This window comes from Morone saxatilis, unplaced genomic scaffold, assembly GCF_004916995.1.
Source record: "Morone saxatilis isolate NCDOM2014 unplaced genomic scaffold, NCSU_SB_2.0 Contig5, whole genome shotgun sequence".
NCBI lineage: Eukaryota > Metazoa > Chordata > Actinopteri > Moronidae > Morone > Morone saxatilis.
In genome coordinates, this window is record NW_023340095.1 from 15092940 (window position 1) to 15109030 (window position 16091).

Consider the following 16091-nt stretch of genomic DNA (forward strand, 5'->3'; position numbering starts at 1 on the left):
TGATAACCTTTAAAGCACTATTTGTTCAGTCCTTTGCTGCTGCAATGACCCACTTTCCCCCACAGGGATCATTAAAATTTCATTTTATCTAATCAAAGAATTGCAAATAGTCTTTGCTTGTAAATGCCAGTTGCAGCTGAATGTTAAGTTTTTCCTTTTTTTTAAATTCATGTCTCGTCATTTGTCAGACAAATTCATAAATAAACCTAGAATCACAAGTAGACATTAACTGACAGCAGCCCTGATGGCTTTGAATTATTTGAGAGTAAGAGTACAAAAAGCCTGAGCAGGCTTTCCATCTCCACCTTATGGTACATATACTTCTAATATAAGCATTGAGCAGAGGAAGTCAACTCATCTTCTGCTGGTTGAACTAACAAACTGCCAGTTTGAGTTCTTAAAAATAAAGAGGGGTGTAAAAGGTTGATTGTGATTTTCTTTTGAAGTCCCCCTAACTAAGATCTACACTACTGCAAATAACATGTGCTGGTATACAGAATATAGCTAAAGTTGGCACGTTTGCAGAGAGCTTTTTGTCATTAACACGTATTAAGCACCTTGTAGACATAAATGCACTTCTCTCACATAAAAACATGACAGCTTCAGAAGTTGTCACCATTCAAAAATAATTGCCTTCCATGCACACAGTGTATACAAATTTAATAAAATACACAACAAGTACAGTAGCCCACATTCACGTGTAAGCTCAGCTTATTTTCACATAAACTGTAGAGGACAACAATAAAATTACAAATACATTCTTAAAAAATTGTTTTTATAGGAACCTTAAATGGTTTTATGAAAAGGGACATTCCCTGTTGCACCACCATTAACAGTTCATAAGACACTTCACTTTTGTATTTAACGTCACTGATATGTATTTCAGTTGCCTGTGATATTCAAAGAGATGTTCCTTATACACTAAATGGAGACAGAAAGCTTCACTGTACAAAAGCAGACAGGACTCAATAGCTTAACAGTAGCAATTTGTTCAACAGCCTCACAAAATTGGAGCTTGAAATGTGTAAAATACAGACATCTAAATTGACAGGTACAGTACACCGTGAAAACACTTGAAGTCAGGTAAGCACTGATTTTCCCCCAAAAACCTTCACAGCAGTCAAGGACACATATTTCACTTAAACACAACAAGTCACAAACTCAAAAAAACATACAAAGCAGATGGTTTTTGGTTATACAATGCGTGTCTGGACACCTCTGTGGGTCAAAATAAATCACCTCTTGGTCATTAATCTGTGATATCATCATCACACCCCTGGCAGGTGAGGGCAAGCGGGGATTATATGACCTGTCAGTTGCCGGAGTCCCGCGGGTCGAGAGCACAATCTGACCCCCCACACTCCTGGCTGATGACAGAGCTGTGAATGAGACTGCTTGACAGGGATTTAGGCCTGAGCTCGCAGGTCAGGTAGGAGGGCTCCTCCAATTCAGTGTGCAGTGGGGAGCACTGGCCATCTGGAGGTCCATAGGCACTGATGTCTGAACCACCCTCCCTCTCTTCTATGGACTCTTGGTTGGCCAAGACCAGGGGCATACTACTCTTGGTGGGACTACTGGACGCAGATGGACTCTCCTGCAGCGGTGGGCTTAGTGCACGCTGCGATTTTAAGTAAGGTTTGACATTGGCCACAAGGATTGTACTGTCCCGCTGTTCCTTTCCAAACGTGCTGAGGGTTTTTCTGCTGCTGCAGCTGATGGTGCCATAAATCTCTGTCTCTACCATGGCATCCATTCCCACAGGGATGAAAAGGTTGGTGCGATTATCGGCGCTGTCTGCTTGGCTTCCTACCCGTAACTTTGGCATCCAGCATCTGTCAGAATGTCCCAGTGCACGACATTCATCGGTGCAGTGGACTGATTTGTCTTGCTCTGCAAAAACAGTTAAACATTTGTTATTGGACCTTGCTGGGGGAGGAATAAACAACCTAGAAGAAAATGTAGATGACATTTTGAAGGATGAGCTACAATAATAAAACACTCCAACACACACAAATTCCAGTACTATTAAAATCCTACCACTAACTATAGTATCATTCTTGATACATGTTATTTAGTATGCATCACTGGAATAAAAATAAGAACCAGCAGCCTGTTGCAACAGCTATGGGTAAATGCAAATTTAGCAATGTTGTTCTGATATACTAAAGTACAGGCTTTTTCTATTCTAGAAATCACTCTGAGAATGCAATCATAAAACAACGTCATACAAAGTGAATTTGTTTTTTTTAACTTTCCGGGTCAATGTAGCAAACAAGTGAGCTAACCTATTCATGAAACCTTTTCTCACTGATATTTTCCACAACCTGTGTAGGTGTTTCCTGGAAAATATCATCTGGTGCAGAGGAAGTGATGTGTTTCTCATTTACATTTCCAGCAGCAGCAGCAGTTTGTGTGAAATTAACAGAAAAACAACTGTGGAACTTGCATGAGCAATTTGCATGAGTGATATTCACCATTTCTGAGCAGAAAGTGGTGAGAAATTCTGCAGTTAGAATATTGTTGGTTATTATATTGTTAGGGCTCATTATTTTAAGTTTTGTATTTTTTCCAAAAATAATATATAGTCATTAAAATGTGTTAATTTTGGATATTCAGATTAAATTTCTGTTAGAATTAAGATTTTGGAAATAATTACTTTGAAGGACTCCATTTGCACTTCGCATCAGTGGACATTTATTGTGACCTGTTCTTGCCCCAGGAGGACCTTGTTTACCCTAAACTGAGGTTCTTCTTGAAGCAAGAAACACAACTACTTTTAGATATGTGGAAACATTAAAAATAGAAAATCAATTGAGCTCATGTGCTTCTATAAAACCAAATCTGGATACCCCTTGGTGAGAATTGACGAAAATGAAAAACAATGACCCATAAATACCGTCCACATTGTAAGTATGACCTCAGTGCCACTACATTAACACTATTAGTGGCAGAATTTCAAATTGAGGGGTGGTCATTTATGTAACTTGAAGCAAAGAAAGCACACAACCTTTTATTATTGACAGCACATTCTTGATTGAAGTGGTTTACTGATTATTCCATGACCATAGTAGCTTCAGCTGCATTAGTTGATGCTGAACACAAAGCCAGATGCCACAGGACTGTACAGCATGTGCAAGTGACTGTGTATTAGTGCCAGTAGAAAAAGAAAGTGGAGCCATGGGTAAGGCTCTATCTTTGTGCCGTAACTCAGTCGTTTACATTTCACACCACATCTAACCCTGGTAGACATGAATGAGCACAGGGAGAATGACACATAGAAGGAGCCAATTTCCATGGTGTTATGATGTAGAAGGTTTTATTTTTTTTCTGTAGCCATTACATTACGCGATCAAAATTAATTTGACAATGATGCATCGAGGTATTTTGCATGTAGAGGCATGAAGCAAAAATGTCAAACAAGTCTTTGTAAATTGGTATTAAATGACAGTTTTCCTTCATTTGTTATACATTCAAACGAAACAGCAATTTAATTTGTAAAAGTGAATGTATTCCTCCTGTTGTTCTGATGCTTGATTTAACTTTACTCTAATAAATGTGTTTTCTTTGCTGTGATTGCCATTGGGTTGTGGTGACATCCTTTAACCTAGTTCAGAAATTAAAATAATGATTGCTGAATCAATCAGAATTTGGTTATTTATTGAGGTTGTGTACAGTGTGTTTCCTGTCAACAATCCCCAACTATAAGAAATGAATAAATGAGCCAGTAAAACACACAAAGACAAAGACAACACACACAACAAAATCTCCCCTCTATGTAGGTGTATCTTCTGCAGGAACATTCCTTGTAAAATGTTATCACAGAAAATATAAATAATTTCCACATCCAGATACAGTCACTTTACATCCTTTCTCTCTCATAAATCTGTGTCCTCCTCCCACGGAGCCCAAAAATTCCAACCAAATCATTAAACCTGTTTTTTTATGGGAATATCCACAATATTTCATCCAATCACAACATGGCTTGATACTTCACTGATCAGCTCTCATAGCTTTGGTCTATAAATAAGGCTTCTCCATCTTGCTCACATGCCATTATGTGATATCAAAGACAAGGAGTAGAGAGTGACTAACTGTGAATGAGGCACTTGATCTCATTTTCAAACCTGGCGCTGATGAGGATGAGAATATCAGCCTGGAACAAGGGGGAGCTCCACAGGATGAGGCTCTTCCTAGAAGAGGTGGGGAGATCCTCTTGTTCAAAGGCAACAACAGTACCTTTCCTTCGCACACCAGCCTCGGCCAGTTTGCTGCAGGATGCACAAACCCAAGGGGTGGAAGTTAAAAAAAATAAAATAAAAACATACTGTCTCTGCGCCACAACCCTCAAGAGATGTGAAAAGCAGTACCATGTGCCACACTGCGAGCTCATTTGCAAAGTACAGGCCACCACTCTGAAATAATGCTGCTCAAAGTCCATGAACGCCCACGCAAACACACACCCACACACACACACTTGCAGGCATCGGACAAAATGGAACTGTTAATTATTCTATGACTGGACGGAAATTTAGCATGGTAAATGGGGCTGTTAATGTTACACCATAACTGTTTTAGAGATCTAATAAAGAAAGCTTACATTAAGAATGCTGAAAAGGAAAAGGCAATTCTACATTTTCTGCAAAAAACTGTAAAAATATCAAATAATGTGTATGACATATGTCCTCTATGGGCTACAGTAATTTCTTTAGGATATTATGTGTTTTTATGTGTGCAGTAAATTATTTTAGGAGAATGGGTTGTCATTGTATCATGGGATAATTGAAGGTGCTGTGTCTGCATATGTAGCCTGCTTAATGTTCACATCGATGTTTGTCAGAGAAAGACTTTGCATGTCGAAACATTGCACCAATACATACATTTTTGGGCGGAGAGTGCCAATTTCACAGTGCAGAAAACCTCTCCTTTTCCTTTGTAAGCAGTTTTTTGTTCTGCAGCTTACTCAACTGGGATTGGATGTGTGCACTATCCACCTTCTAGGGTTTACTTAAGAATGTGGTTTCTCTCTAAATAAAATCAAATAAGTTTGTTGGACAAATAACACAACAGATTGACAAAATGTAACTTGACAGACAATTCGAAAACTTTATTAGTATCTATTTAAAAGCTATGGAATAATATATGGATGGTGCTGATTTATTCAAAGCAAAGTGGTGATATTATCATAAGTCTGATAAGCAATACATTCAGTAATATGCTCTGAATATGTCAGAGAATTTGGTGGCAATTTCAAGCATCTGGAAAATAGCACACTTTGCCTTTACATTTACATATTTTACATTATTTGAGATAGTTTTAGAAAATCAAATCTGTTTACACATCTTAACTGGATATTTGCTATATTCTTTTATCACATCTTGGTCGGATATTGTGTACACTTGTCTAACTCTTTTGTAGTGTGTGACAGCTGTCTTTTATGTTTTGTTTGTATTTATTGTTGTAACAATGTTTTTTATGCTGCCCTCTGAGAGTTTAATTTTAACGAGACTTTTATCTGGTTGAATAAAGGAGACTGAAATGAAATAAATTTGAGAATGTCTTGTGTGGTATAAATGAAGTCATGGGTTTAAAGCAAAATAACAATCATGATCATAATTATATCTAAATGTTTTATCAGGTGCTAACTAAAGGTGGTGGTAGTAAAGCTGTAGTAAAGTAGTAGCATTAAAGTCTGTTTTTAATAACTGATTGGCTGATAACCTCGGGATTAAGTTTGTGGTGCAACAAAGCGTAACTGTGCCTGTTTGCATATAACTACACATTCGTACAAGCTGTTTTTACACCTAGATGTCCAAAACAAATGCAATTTCTAGGCTACATACTGTAATTTCTTTTCCCTGTCATGTTACATATTATGTGAACTTACATTGTTACATTCAAAGCATAAACCATTCTGGTGCTATCTTTGGCAGGACTAAGATCAAGACGAAATAGGCATTTGAGTTCAAAATGCATTTTACATCAAAAGGGAGAACTAAATGATGGCTTTGATTTGGCAAAAGCGCAACACAGATCCTGCATATTATAAGTGGTACGCTTTGAAGCATCTACACCCCAGATTACAGTTCTGTGCCCCGTGCATTTGTGTTTCTCCGTCTTTCTGCTAGCGCCACAGAGAAAAGTATTTTTTAGGCACGGATACACGAGGCCAGAACAATAATCATAACCAAGGAGAAGCCGAGAGATGCTGAATTCATTTCCATGGTACCTATCACCGCTGCAGAGGAGCTAGCAGATGATGCTGATGCAAAGGGATGTATGTGCTAAGAAGGTTCAGCAAAGACACAGAAAGGTATTTTTGTCATTGTGCTATATTTCTCACTATACAACCAAAAGCAATTTAAGGATAGTGTCTGCATGGTTACATAACATTAAATGAATTCTTAAAGCTTACAAGAGATAAAGATTTCTCTTCTTTTCCCTGTCATAATCACACCTTAATGATCAAATGCTGCAGTTTTTCTGTAACACTGTATAAAAAGCTATTAACTACATATAACAATTCAGGAAAAAAATAAATGTATCACAGTACTCCTAGTAGCGTTATCATTTATATTATTTAAAAACAAAAATGCAGAGGGAAGAGGATGAGGAAATGAGGGGGCTTTCATCTATTGTGCCTGTCATTGGCTTTCCATTTCCATTTTCCATTCCATCACTGAATAAAAATTTGTTGAATAATAGCCCTAAAATTACAGAGTTACACAATGGCCTTATATAGTCCACTGCATTTACATAGTCACATAATAGAATCATGACAAAGTGACAAAGTAGCTGTGATCTTATGGGCAACTGTGGATGGAACAATAACATGTTCTCAAAAACAAAGAAACTGCCTGCCCATTATAAATAGAATCAGAGAAAGCCTAGCAACATACCCACTGTGCATCTGGTGTCTGTGAGAGTTAATAAATATTCAGAGTGCATGATAGTGGAAGCTGCACAGGTGCATATATTACCTGTATCAAAGCAGCCGGGAGACTAGAGGGATGGTAAAGGTAAAGACATAAAAGCAATACTACTTAACCCACAAGCTTTTGTGTTGGTGCATTTGGAACTAAAATTCTGTGGTGTCTCCATTTTGGATAATAGTGCTATCTTGTCAAAATCTGCACAACAGTGGCTTTGTTGTTCAATACATGTACCTGTATGTATGTATGTGTGTGTGTGTGTGTGTGTGTGTGTGAACAAGATACAAAAGGAGTGTGTGGGTTGGAGGGGGATGTTTTAGTGTGATCAAGTCTAACATATGGTGCATAATGTAAATCTCCCTATCTAGTAGTCAGCAGACAGTGACACCATTTAATGTTCAACTGACCAACTCAGAGAGAGAAAACCATTCATTTCTGTTTTTAACTACATTTCTCATGTGCAAACAGAAGGAGCATTAGCAAAAACCTATTAATATTAAAAGAAACGGCCTACTTTCTTCTTTGCATTTCTCTTATCCTACGTAAGCAGGCCTATAAATTAACTGACACTCCTGTCAAGCAAGCATCAGCGCTGCACTTGTAAATATTCAGTCTAGCATGTACAAAACATCTCTTTCAATATGTGTCCATTTGATTGGCCTTAGAACTTGGGCTGAATCAGATTCAGAAATGTGCGGCGAAAAAATTGTGATTGAATTTACACCTCCCACAGAGTCAAGTTTGGTCTGCCATAATTCCTCACAGTCTGCACACACACACACTCACATACAAACACACTTGCACATACACATAAAAGTGAGAAAGCTAGAGAGAGAGAGAGAGAGAGAGAGAGAGAGATTCACACATCCTTCTGGCAGCCACAAGAGTGTTTCCATCTCTGCCCTCCTGAGCATGCCACAAACAAACAGTTCATAGCAATGTAAATGGTGTGGAAAGTACTGCATAGGGACCTGATGACCAGAGCCATTCTGTTCCAAGGCTCACACAAGGAAATGAAAAACATCACCACTTCACTCAAGTCCCCGTTATCTTTCTTCTTACCAGTGAGAATAGCTTTCATATCTTCAGTTTATATCCACAATAGCTAAATATATCAGTCCCTATCAGGTCAGGCGGGTTGCAACAGATTGACAATCATCTATGATTATACTCCTGGCAGTGTGGATCGTTTCAGATTTGTGAAATAAAATTTAACATTTCTATTTTCAGTTGTAAAGAGAAGCTCCTCTCAAAACAGTGTAACCACTGAAAACCCGATAATAACTGAGAAAATCTTTCCAAGCAAAAGGTGGAAACACTCTGTCATGTTGCACCAGATATACCTGTCATCTTGCACTGCAAGTGTCTATCTTCTTCTTGTCTCTGTCGTGTTATTCAAGACATGCATGCAGTGAATCTGTGTTCAAATAATGACATGATCAAAAGAGACACAGACGGAGGTACACTTTGCCATGCATATGAGTTTGTTTGATGGCAAAATCAGACAGAAGATGTGTGAACATTCTACCTTCAGCCAATGGACTCTTTTATCCTTTAAAACTACCATCTACCTTCCACTCTGGTGCCTTCATGTCATCTTTGAAACATAGCTCAGGCTGTCTGCGATGTAAAGCGGTGCAAAGTAACACTACCTGCATCTAATAACAGTGTGGATTTACCACTTCCATGTAAAACCTAGGGTAGGTAACACAACTAGCAACTAGCTTTCGGTAAGGGAATTTAAGCAAATATTCCAAAAATCCACCTGAAATACATTACCTACCCTGGCTTTAAATATTTGTGCTGGCTGCACCCAGGGGCCGGGGGACCTCCACTTAAACACCAGTGAGAATGCGTGCATGTGTTGGTGCATAAAGTATAAACAATGACTGGTACAAGAGTCAGTTAGGCATCTTCAAGATGTCAGGAAGAGAGAGCATCCACTCACCCTGTTCAAAAGGCTGGCCATTAACTGCTGTTGCTTTCATCTTGAGGGCCTCCCTAGCAGACGTGTCGCAGTGTGAGCCTTTATTAGTATCCTGGTCACTATCAGCCTGGTCACTATCACCATGGCCACTGTCTCGGAGGCTTGCTCGTTCTGCATCCTTAAATGTTGAGCTGCAGCAGAATAGAAGGAGGGAGAAAAAAAAACATAACTTGCCATTACCTCTGCGTGAGCGATCCTATTTGATAGCCATAGTCAGCTGGCTTGATACAAGGATGAGGAAGCTAAATGCACTGGTCAGGAAGCTTTTGGATAGAGCTCTTACCTTTGAACAAATGGCTGCCTGCTGCCAGCATAATTGGGTTCTGAGGGGAAATTTTCCGTCTACAAATGAAAGGAAAACAATATTTTGCATTGGCAATGTTAAATGTTTCATGCAATTTTCAACAATAGCCTGAGTAATATGAAATTCAGACAGGAAAAGAAATAGTATTGTCAGTTTTTCAGATTCTTATACCTTCATTGTAGCACCTGAAAGAAATAATAAAAAAATTAAATAAAAGCCAAAGAGCAACTGCCAATATTGACGGCATGATAAGAACAAATCTCCATTGTGACCATATGTGACTCCTTGGCAAGGCAAAGGAGAAAAGCATTAGCCACTGTCATCAGCATCCTTTTCCCCTATCTTGAGAATAATGTGTTTGTGTTGATCACACCCACATACCCTAGTGACTGGTGACAGTGCCAGGCCTTGTCATCTGTGTTATCATCTCCAAATGAGACTGTCTGTGAGACTGTCCTAGATATTTACATCGTTTACAACAGATAATTCTGCTGTGCTAAACATCACGACAAGCCCATGCTGTCAAATTAGCATGTTAGCTGGCTCGTGTACACAACCCCACCATCTCTACAAGGCAAGGCTGGACCCTATTAATGGCCTTATCGTGCCAACTTTGGATGCGGATGGGTGGATCTGGCCCACATTTGTTGAGAGCGAAAAATGCGATTGTAAGGTTATGCTGTGTGCATCTAGCTGTCTGGTGCACATTGGTTCAGTAATGTGATCGGACAAGCTGCTCAAACACCTGTCCAATCCCACATTTCAGGCAGGGTTTTGTTTTCACTCTATAGCAGTGGATCTGGCAGGGTCACAGCAGCCTTGTTCAAGACTCACACTGTTTGCATGTCTAACTGAGAGGACTTTCTGATTATGCAGACCACCTGTACCATTTTGCAAGAGAAGACTTGCAGTGGAGCACTTTCTATAATATCAATCTGATTCCTCAAATGCAGTTAGAAGGGGCTCTCTTTACTGAAATGCCATTTACAACACATTAATACATTCCAATGCTAAGTTGTCAGATCATGCAGAGAATATTTCACAGTTTCATAACAGGGAAAGAAAAAGCAATAATAATGATGTCTGCTCACAGTGACAGAGTTTCTCTTTTTCAGACGATTACTTTTCTTTTGTCAGATTTGTATGGCAAAGCAGCGTGTGCAGATAAGCGAGAATAAAGGGCAGATAAAGAATACAGTGCAGCATCCTCCTTACCTGTATCACTGACATCCTATTCGCTGGAGTGTCTGTGCTAAGCCCGGCGAAGCTGGAGTGGCAACCTGCCCTGGGGACTGTCAGGCTGTTTGGGGTGGTTTTCAGGTACATGACCTCTGACCTGGGCAGCGTGAGTGGCAGAGGGCTCTGGTAGTCAAAACATATTGGCGATGTGATGAGAGAAGGGCTGCTCACCACATTCATCCGGCTCGCAGAATCTCTCTCCTCCATCTCACTCTGCACCAGCATGATGTCACTCTTGTTGATCCTTTTCTTTTTGCCTTTCCCCACTGGAGGATTGGAGTACTCAGCCATGCGGCAGTTATAATTCCCAGTCTCCTTATCTTGATGCTTGGACTTGACAGCGATGGCGGTCATGACTGCTAAGAGCATGACAGAGATAATGCAGAGGGTAACTATGAGGGGCAGGGATACATCCCAGTGCTGCTGTTCCCCGCTCGCACTGGAACCCCCTCCTGCTGCCGTTTCTGTGTTCGCCTTAATGATCAGCTTAGCCACGGCAGATAAGGGGGGCTTGCCATGGTCAGTTACCTTCACCACCAGCTCAACCACTGGGGCGACCTCTTCCCAAAGAGCATGGGCAGTTCTGACCTCTCCCCCCACTGGATCCATCTCAAACAGGTGGTCATCATTTCCCTCTGTGATCTCATAGGTCAAATGGCCACTCTCTCCATGGTCATGGTCTACCGCTTTCACTGTGGCCACAATGTATCCGATACCTACGTTTCTAGGCACTGGGATTTCTGCTGTATCATTCAGCAGAAGGGGTAAAATAATAACTGGCAGATTGTCGTTGACGTCAAGGACGTTGACCCTGACTGTAGAAGTGCTCTCCATGTGAGGGGATCCTCCATCTTTAGCTTGAACTTTGAACTCAAAGGATTTCGTTTGCTCATAATTGAAAGACCGTGAGGCATATATGGCTCCATTGGTGGGATTAACAGACACGTAGGTGTACACTGAAACATCTCCTATATGTGAAGGCAGAATGGAGTACGACACGGTCCCGTTTCGACCTACATCTGGGTCGTGGGCCAGAACAGAGCCCAAATACTCCCCTGGGATGTTGTTCTCAGGTACCTGTAGCACATACACTGTCTTTGTAAAGCGTGGTGCATTGTCATTCTCATCCAAGATTTTCACAGTAAACGACTTAGTGTAGTTTAAAGAAGGGATCCCATTGTCTCTCGCCACTATTGTTACATTGTATTCATCTTTCATTTCCCTGTCCAGGGGTCTGTCTGTGAGCAGCGTGTAAAAATTATCATTGTTTTCCTGTAGTCTAAAGGGTACATTTCCAAGCACCCTGCACTGAAGTTGACCATTTCGGCCAGAATCTTTATCTGTCACTCTCACCAGCGCTATGACAGATTCTGGAGGTGCTGCCTCACTGATGGCTCCCTGCCGAACAGAAACAAAACTTATTATTGGCGAGTTGTCATTTTTGTCAAGCACTTTGACAGTAATCTTACAGTGGCCTGGTATCGGGTTGGGCCCGAGATCCTTAGCCTGTACATCAAACTCTATGATTGGATTCTCTTCATAGTCAATTTCTCCCTGGACCTTGATGACGCCAGTATTGGGGTCAATGGAGAACAAATCTTGGATTCTCTCAGAAGCATATCCAGTAAAGGAATAGACCACCTGCCCGTTGCTTCCCTCATCTTGGTCAGTGGCGTTTAGATCTATGAGGACTTTCCCAGGAGGTGAATTCTCTGGAATCTCAATCACATAGGAGGATTTTTCAAAAACTGGGCTATTGTCATTCGAGTCAGTCACCCTGACGTTGATTTGCATGGAGCCTGATCTTGGATACTCCCCGCCATCAATTGCTGTGAGGAGAAGGGTGTGATGACTCTGATCCTCCCTATCCAGAGGTCTCTGAACCACCAGCTCTGGATATATGGTCCCATCGCCTCTTACTTTTAAATCCAAAGAAAATGTATTGTAATCATCTCTTGTGACCTGGTAGGTCTTTATCCCATTTTCCCCAGAATCTGAGTCATGTGCAATAGTCAGAGGGAAGCGTGTTCCAGCAGCTGCGTTTTCTGAAATATCAATATTAACATGATCTGAAGGAAAACTGGGCGAGTTGTCATTTATGTCCTGTATATCAATCTTAATCATGCATATTTCCTTGTCGTTGGCAAACACCTCCATAGAAAGCTGGCACTTTGGGTTGCGCCTGCATAACGTTTCCCTGTCAATCCTTTGTTTGGTGAAGATTAGTCCACTCTCCGGGTCAACATCCACCAGATGTGGTGCAGAATTCTCCAGGACTCTGAAGTTAGATTTTTTCCCTCTCTCCATGGTCCCATACCCGGCATCTTTTGCTATATTACCTATAACAGTGCCAGGTCCTTGCTCCTCCGGGACAGAATAATTGAGATTTTTCAATGTCAGGGCTTTAACCCACAGCAGAAAGAAAATGGGTACAGAGAGACGCATCCCTTCAACTGGATATGCGGTAGTGGCAGACAGAAAAAAGATCCTCGTTGACTTTCAACCTGTTGATTACGGCAAACCTAGAGGACTAAACCCAAACCCGGCATGTGGTTGACGCCGATCCCACACTAATTGAGTATTAAATCGATTTGTGAATCGTTATTGCCATTTACTCGGTATTTTAACCTCTTTCACATGCCGTTCGGCTATGATGAACTCTTTCTGTAAACAAAGATGACCGCCCGACGACACCTAATGCATGAATTAAACATCAAATTCAACATAGTGTACGAGAAATGCTTTGTTTTTTTTTCCTTACGGGGGGACTTGATGAATAATCGATGACTATAAAGTATTAATATTCCCTACTGCATCCAAGGTTAAAGCGTTTGAATCTCTGTGGTGAAGGTTAGACCGTAGCTCACAAAAGCGCATTGCCCTCATGCGACATCTACACCTAGGCTACAGCAAATACTGACATGCCCGTTCAAAATGCAGCATTGTCCGATGTTACCATTCACAATGCATCTACTTTTTTCCTGTGCGGCACACTGTTGCATATGGGTTCTCCTCGTGTAGCATACACAACCTACCCATGCCAGAAAGTGGAATAAAAGCAGCACACAAGAGCTGTTAATCCTGTCCAACCTTTTGTGTTCCCGTCATTCAAGAGCATCTATAGCGCGGCTGCGACTTTTGCCCGATGATTGTCCTATAATCAGTCCAGTAATCCCATAATCCAGTCCAATTGGACCCAGCGCGCTTGCATCCTTCATTCGGACAATGCTCATCTGCACATCCCCCGTGAACGTTTCGTTAAAAAAAAAAAAAAAAACGTGAAAACGGGGTGCTGGAAGATTTAAGATAATCAGAATTAATCGCTTTTTCCTGCGCTCAGTTCTCTCCGCGTCAACTGTTGAAACCTGCTCCCTTCGCAGTGAGATCTGACCGGAATCCTCTCGACGCCTTTATAACAGACTCCAGTGTCTTTCTTGGTGCATTTAACATAGTTTCTGATCGTCTTCCAGCAAATGAGTGAACAGTGACAGATCTTGCCTTGGGGGGGTTTCTCCAGTAGGTCTGGCAAGATCGCATGAAGAAGGGCTGTTCTAGTGCTACGTGATTCATTTACTGATGTGCGCGCACAGAGCAGCAGCATCAGAGGGAAAACGTGCTGGTGGTGGATGTTGCTCCTAATACGTGTGGATGTGAACTGGGGATTATGAATAGATCGATGAAATGTGTTTGGCTGGGATGTTAGTGCAGGCAGTGAGGACCTGACAAGTGGTCAAGGGGGAGTGGATCAGAGGGGTGTAAAAATTGTAAAATTAAAGATGACTTTTTGATTAACTGTGTTTCTTCCCCTCAGAGTGGTATGTTCTCAGTATCAGTGGAGCTTTGGATATTCAGAACTAAAGATTCTTATCAATAATTGAAAACAATACCACCTGTCTCCTGCATTGTACCTTGTTATCATTATGAGCCGGAAGATAGAATAAAAGACAGACTGTGGGTGTTTTCAGGATTATCTCTGTAAAGGACATAAGAGAATTACTTATGCTTCTGAAAAAACAAGGCTTATTTCACAGCTCAAATATCACAGCTGTTGGTATAACCTGCCTTCTGCAGCTATCACACTTGTCTCCAAAAGCCTATCCACATCAATCTCATATCTAATATTGAAAAGATGGACTGACATTTAATTCACTCCGCATTTCAACAATATGACATTTGCATTTTTATTCTCACTTGACCAGATCTCTGTGACGCATGGGGTTCCTTGGTTATGCAGGTGTCCTATAGAGAGTAATTCTAGGAGGAAGCTGAGTCAACATTAGGGCATGAACCATGTGGCCTGGTTCCGCGTTTAATTCCATGTTGCCCAGGATCTAAATCAACCTTGAGTTGTCCCCGAGTTCATTCCCATTGTCTGAAACATGGCTGCTTTCCTCCTCTGGGGAGCATCAACTTTGCCTGGCCAGGGTGCAGCCTGCATAAATTGGCCATTTCTGCAGGTAAGAGATAAGGACAACAAAGGGAAACTAATTATCATTCACTCTATGTTAAAACCTCAGGAAAGGACTGCTATTGACAATTGTGTCTGCATTGTCACAGTCATACCATTTAATATGATCTGAACTCTGAATGAGAGGGTGGTTCATATCCATAATAAATAGGCCACATCCTAATGTGTGGCTTTGACTGCCTTGTTTTTGTTGAAGCTGACAACTTTGTCATGGATAACTTTCTTTAATGAGACCACCGCACCTGCCCTGCAATGAACCGCAATCTCTGCTGCTTTTGTTGGCAGTAAAAGCACACGGATTGCATTGGTTGTCTCATGACGAATTGATTTTTACTTGAAAGCACATTACTCTGTCGGTGTAAAATCATACCTGTTGTAATTCACACAGAGGTTGAAATGACAAGCAGTAGCTATGCTCATTTAAGCATACACGCAATATCTTCACATCTCTTTCATGTGACTTACCACTCCGCACAAGCATGATTAGAGGTGAGATTAAGTTGTTTATCATTCTGTTTTTGCGCCCGTTGATGGTTGCACCACACCTCAAGCAGCACACTGGAATACTGATGGTGGTGAGTGGGGCTCATCATCAACACAAGTCACTGAATTTTGCCGCAGAGTAGATGCATGTGAGAACAAGTTCTGTTTGGAATAAATTTCTCCATGAGACATTGTGTGAAAGTGTTCATTTCACACATAAAAGAACATGTACGGCAAGGTTTTTTTAACCGTTAAACAGAGTTTTAGGAACATTATCTTAATTAGTCACTGAATATAAATAAGATGTGTAAACAACAACAACATAATTTAGGATTGTCAAAGTAAACACAAATAAAAGTTAATTTATTTAATAGTAATCCTACTAGCACCACCAGTACTACTATAAGAAATAAATATTGTTATGAAATATATATATATTGCTTCTTACAGCCCCCTATTATCTGTATCTTCTACCTTGTAATAATGATCCATATCCTTGCATAATGTGTCATGACTCCTCAGCAGAATACCCAGTTTAAAAGGTCAGTTCGCACACATGTGTCAAGGTTTTGAGAAATCAACCTGTGATACTTCTGCAGCCAGCCCAGCACAATGGAAAAATATATTTAAAAACTCACTAGCAGCATGTTTCTCAGAAGAAGTTTCCCAGTTGCTCTGGAT

At 40.7% G+C, this 16091-nt stretch overlaps 1 protein-coding gene across 1 annotated transcript; it reads right to left on the reverse strand.

The window, feature by feature from the left end:
- Positions 1 to 549: 549 nt before the first annotated feature.
- Positions 550 to 13982, reverse strand: LOC118338683 (protocadherin-17-like). Its single transcript, XM_035675962.1, has 4 exons — positions 10436 to 13982; positions 9200 to 9258; positions 8878 to 9047; positions 550 to 1890 (listed from the first exon to the last, which is right to left on the reverse strand). Exons 1-4 carry the CDS (start codon positions 12902 to 12904, stop codon positions 1313 to 1315), a joined length of 3276 nt encoding a protein of 1091 aa, XP_035531855.1. The 5' UTR covers positions 12905 to 13982; the 3' UTR covers positions 550 to 1312.
- Between the last annotated feature and the right edge of the window lie 2109 nt (positions 13983 to 16091).

Coding starts and splice junctions, on each gene's coding strand:
- LOC118338683 (XM_035675962.1), bottom strand. CDS start 12,904: ATGCGTCTCTCTGTACCCATTTTCTTTCTGCTGTGGGTTAAAGCCCTG. Junction 9,259..10,435: donor ATAGGATGTCAGTGATACAG/GTAAGGAGGATG, acceptor TTTCATTTGTAG/ACGGAAAATTTCCCCTCAGA. Junction 1,891..8,877: donor TGGCCAGCCTTTTGAACAGG/GTGAGTGGATGC, acceptor CTGTTTTTGCAG/AGCAAGACAAATCAGTCCAC.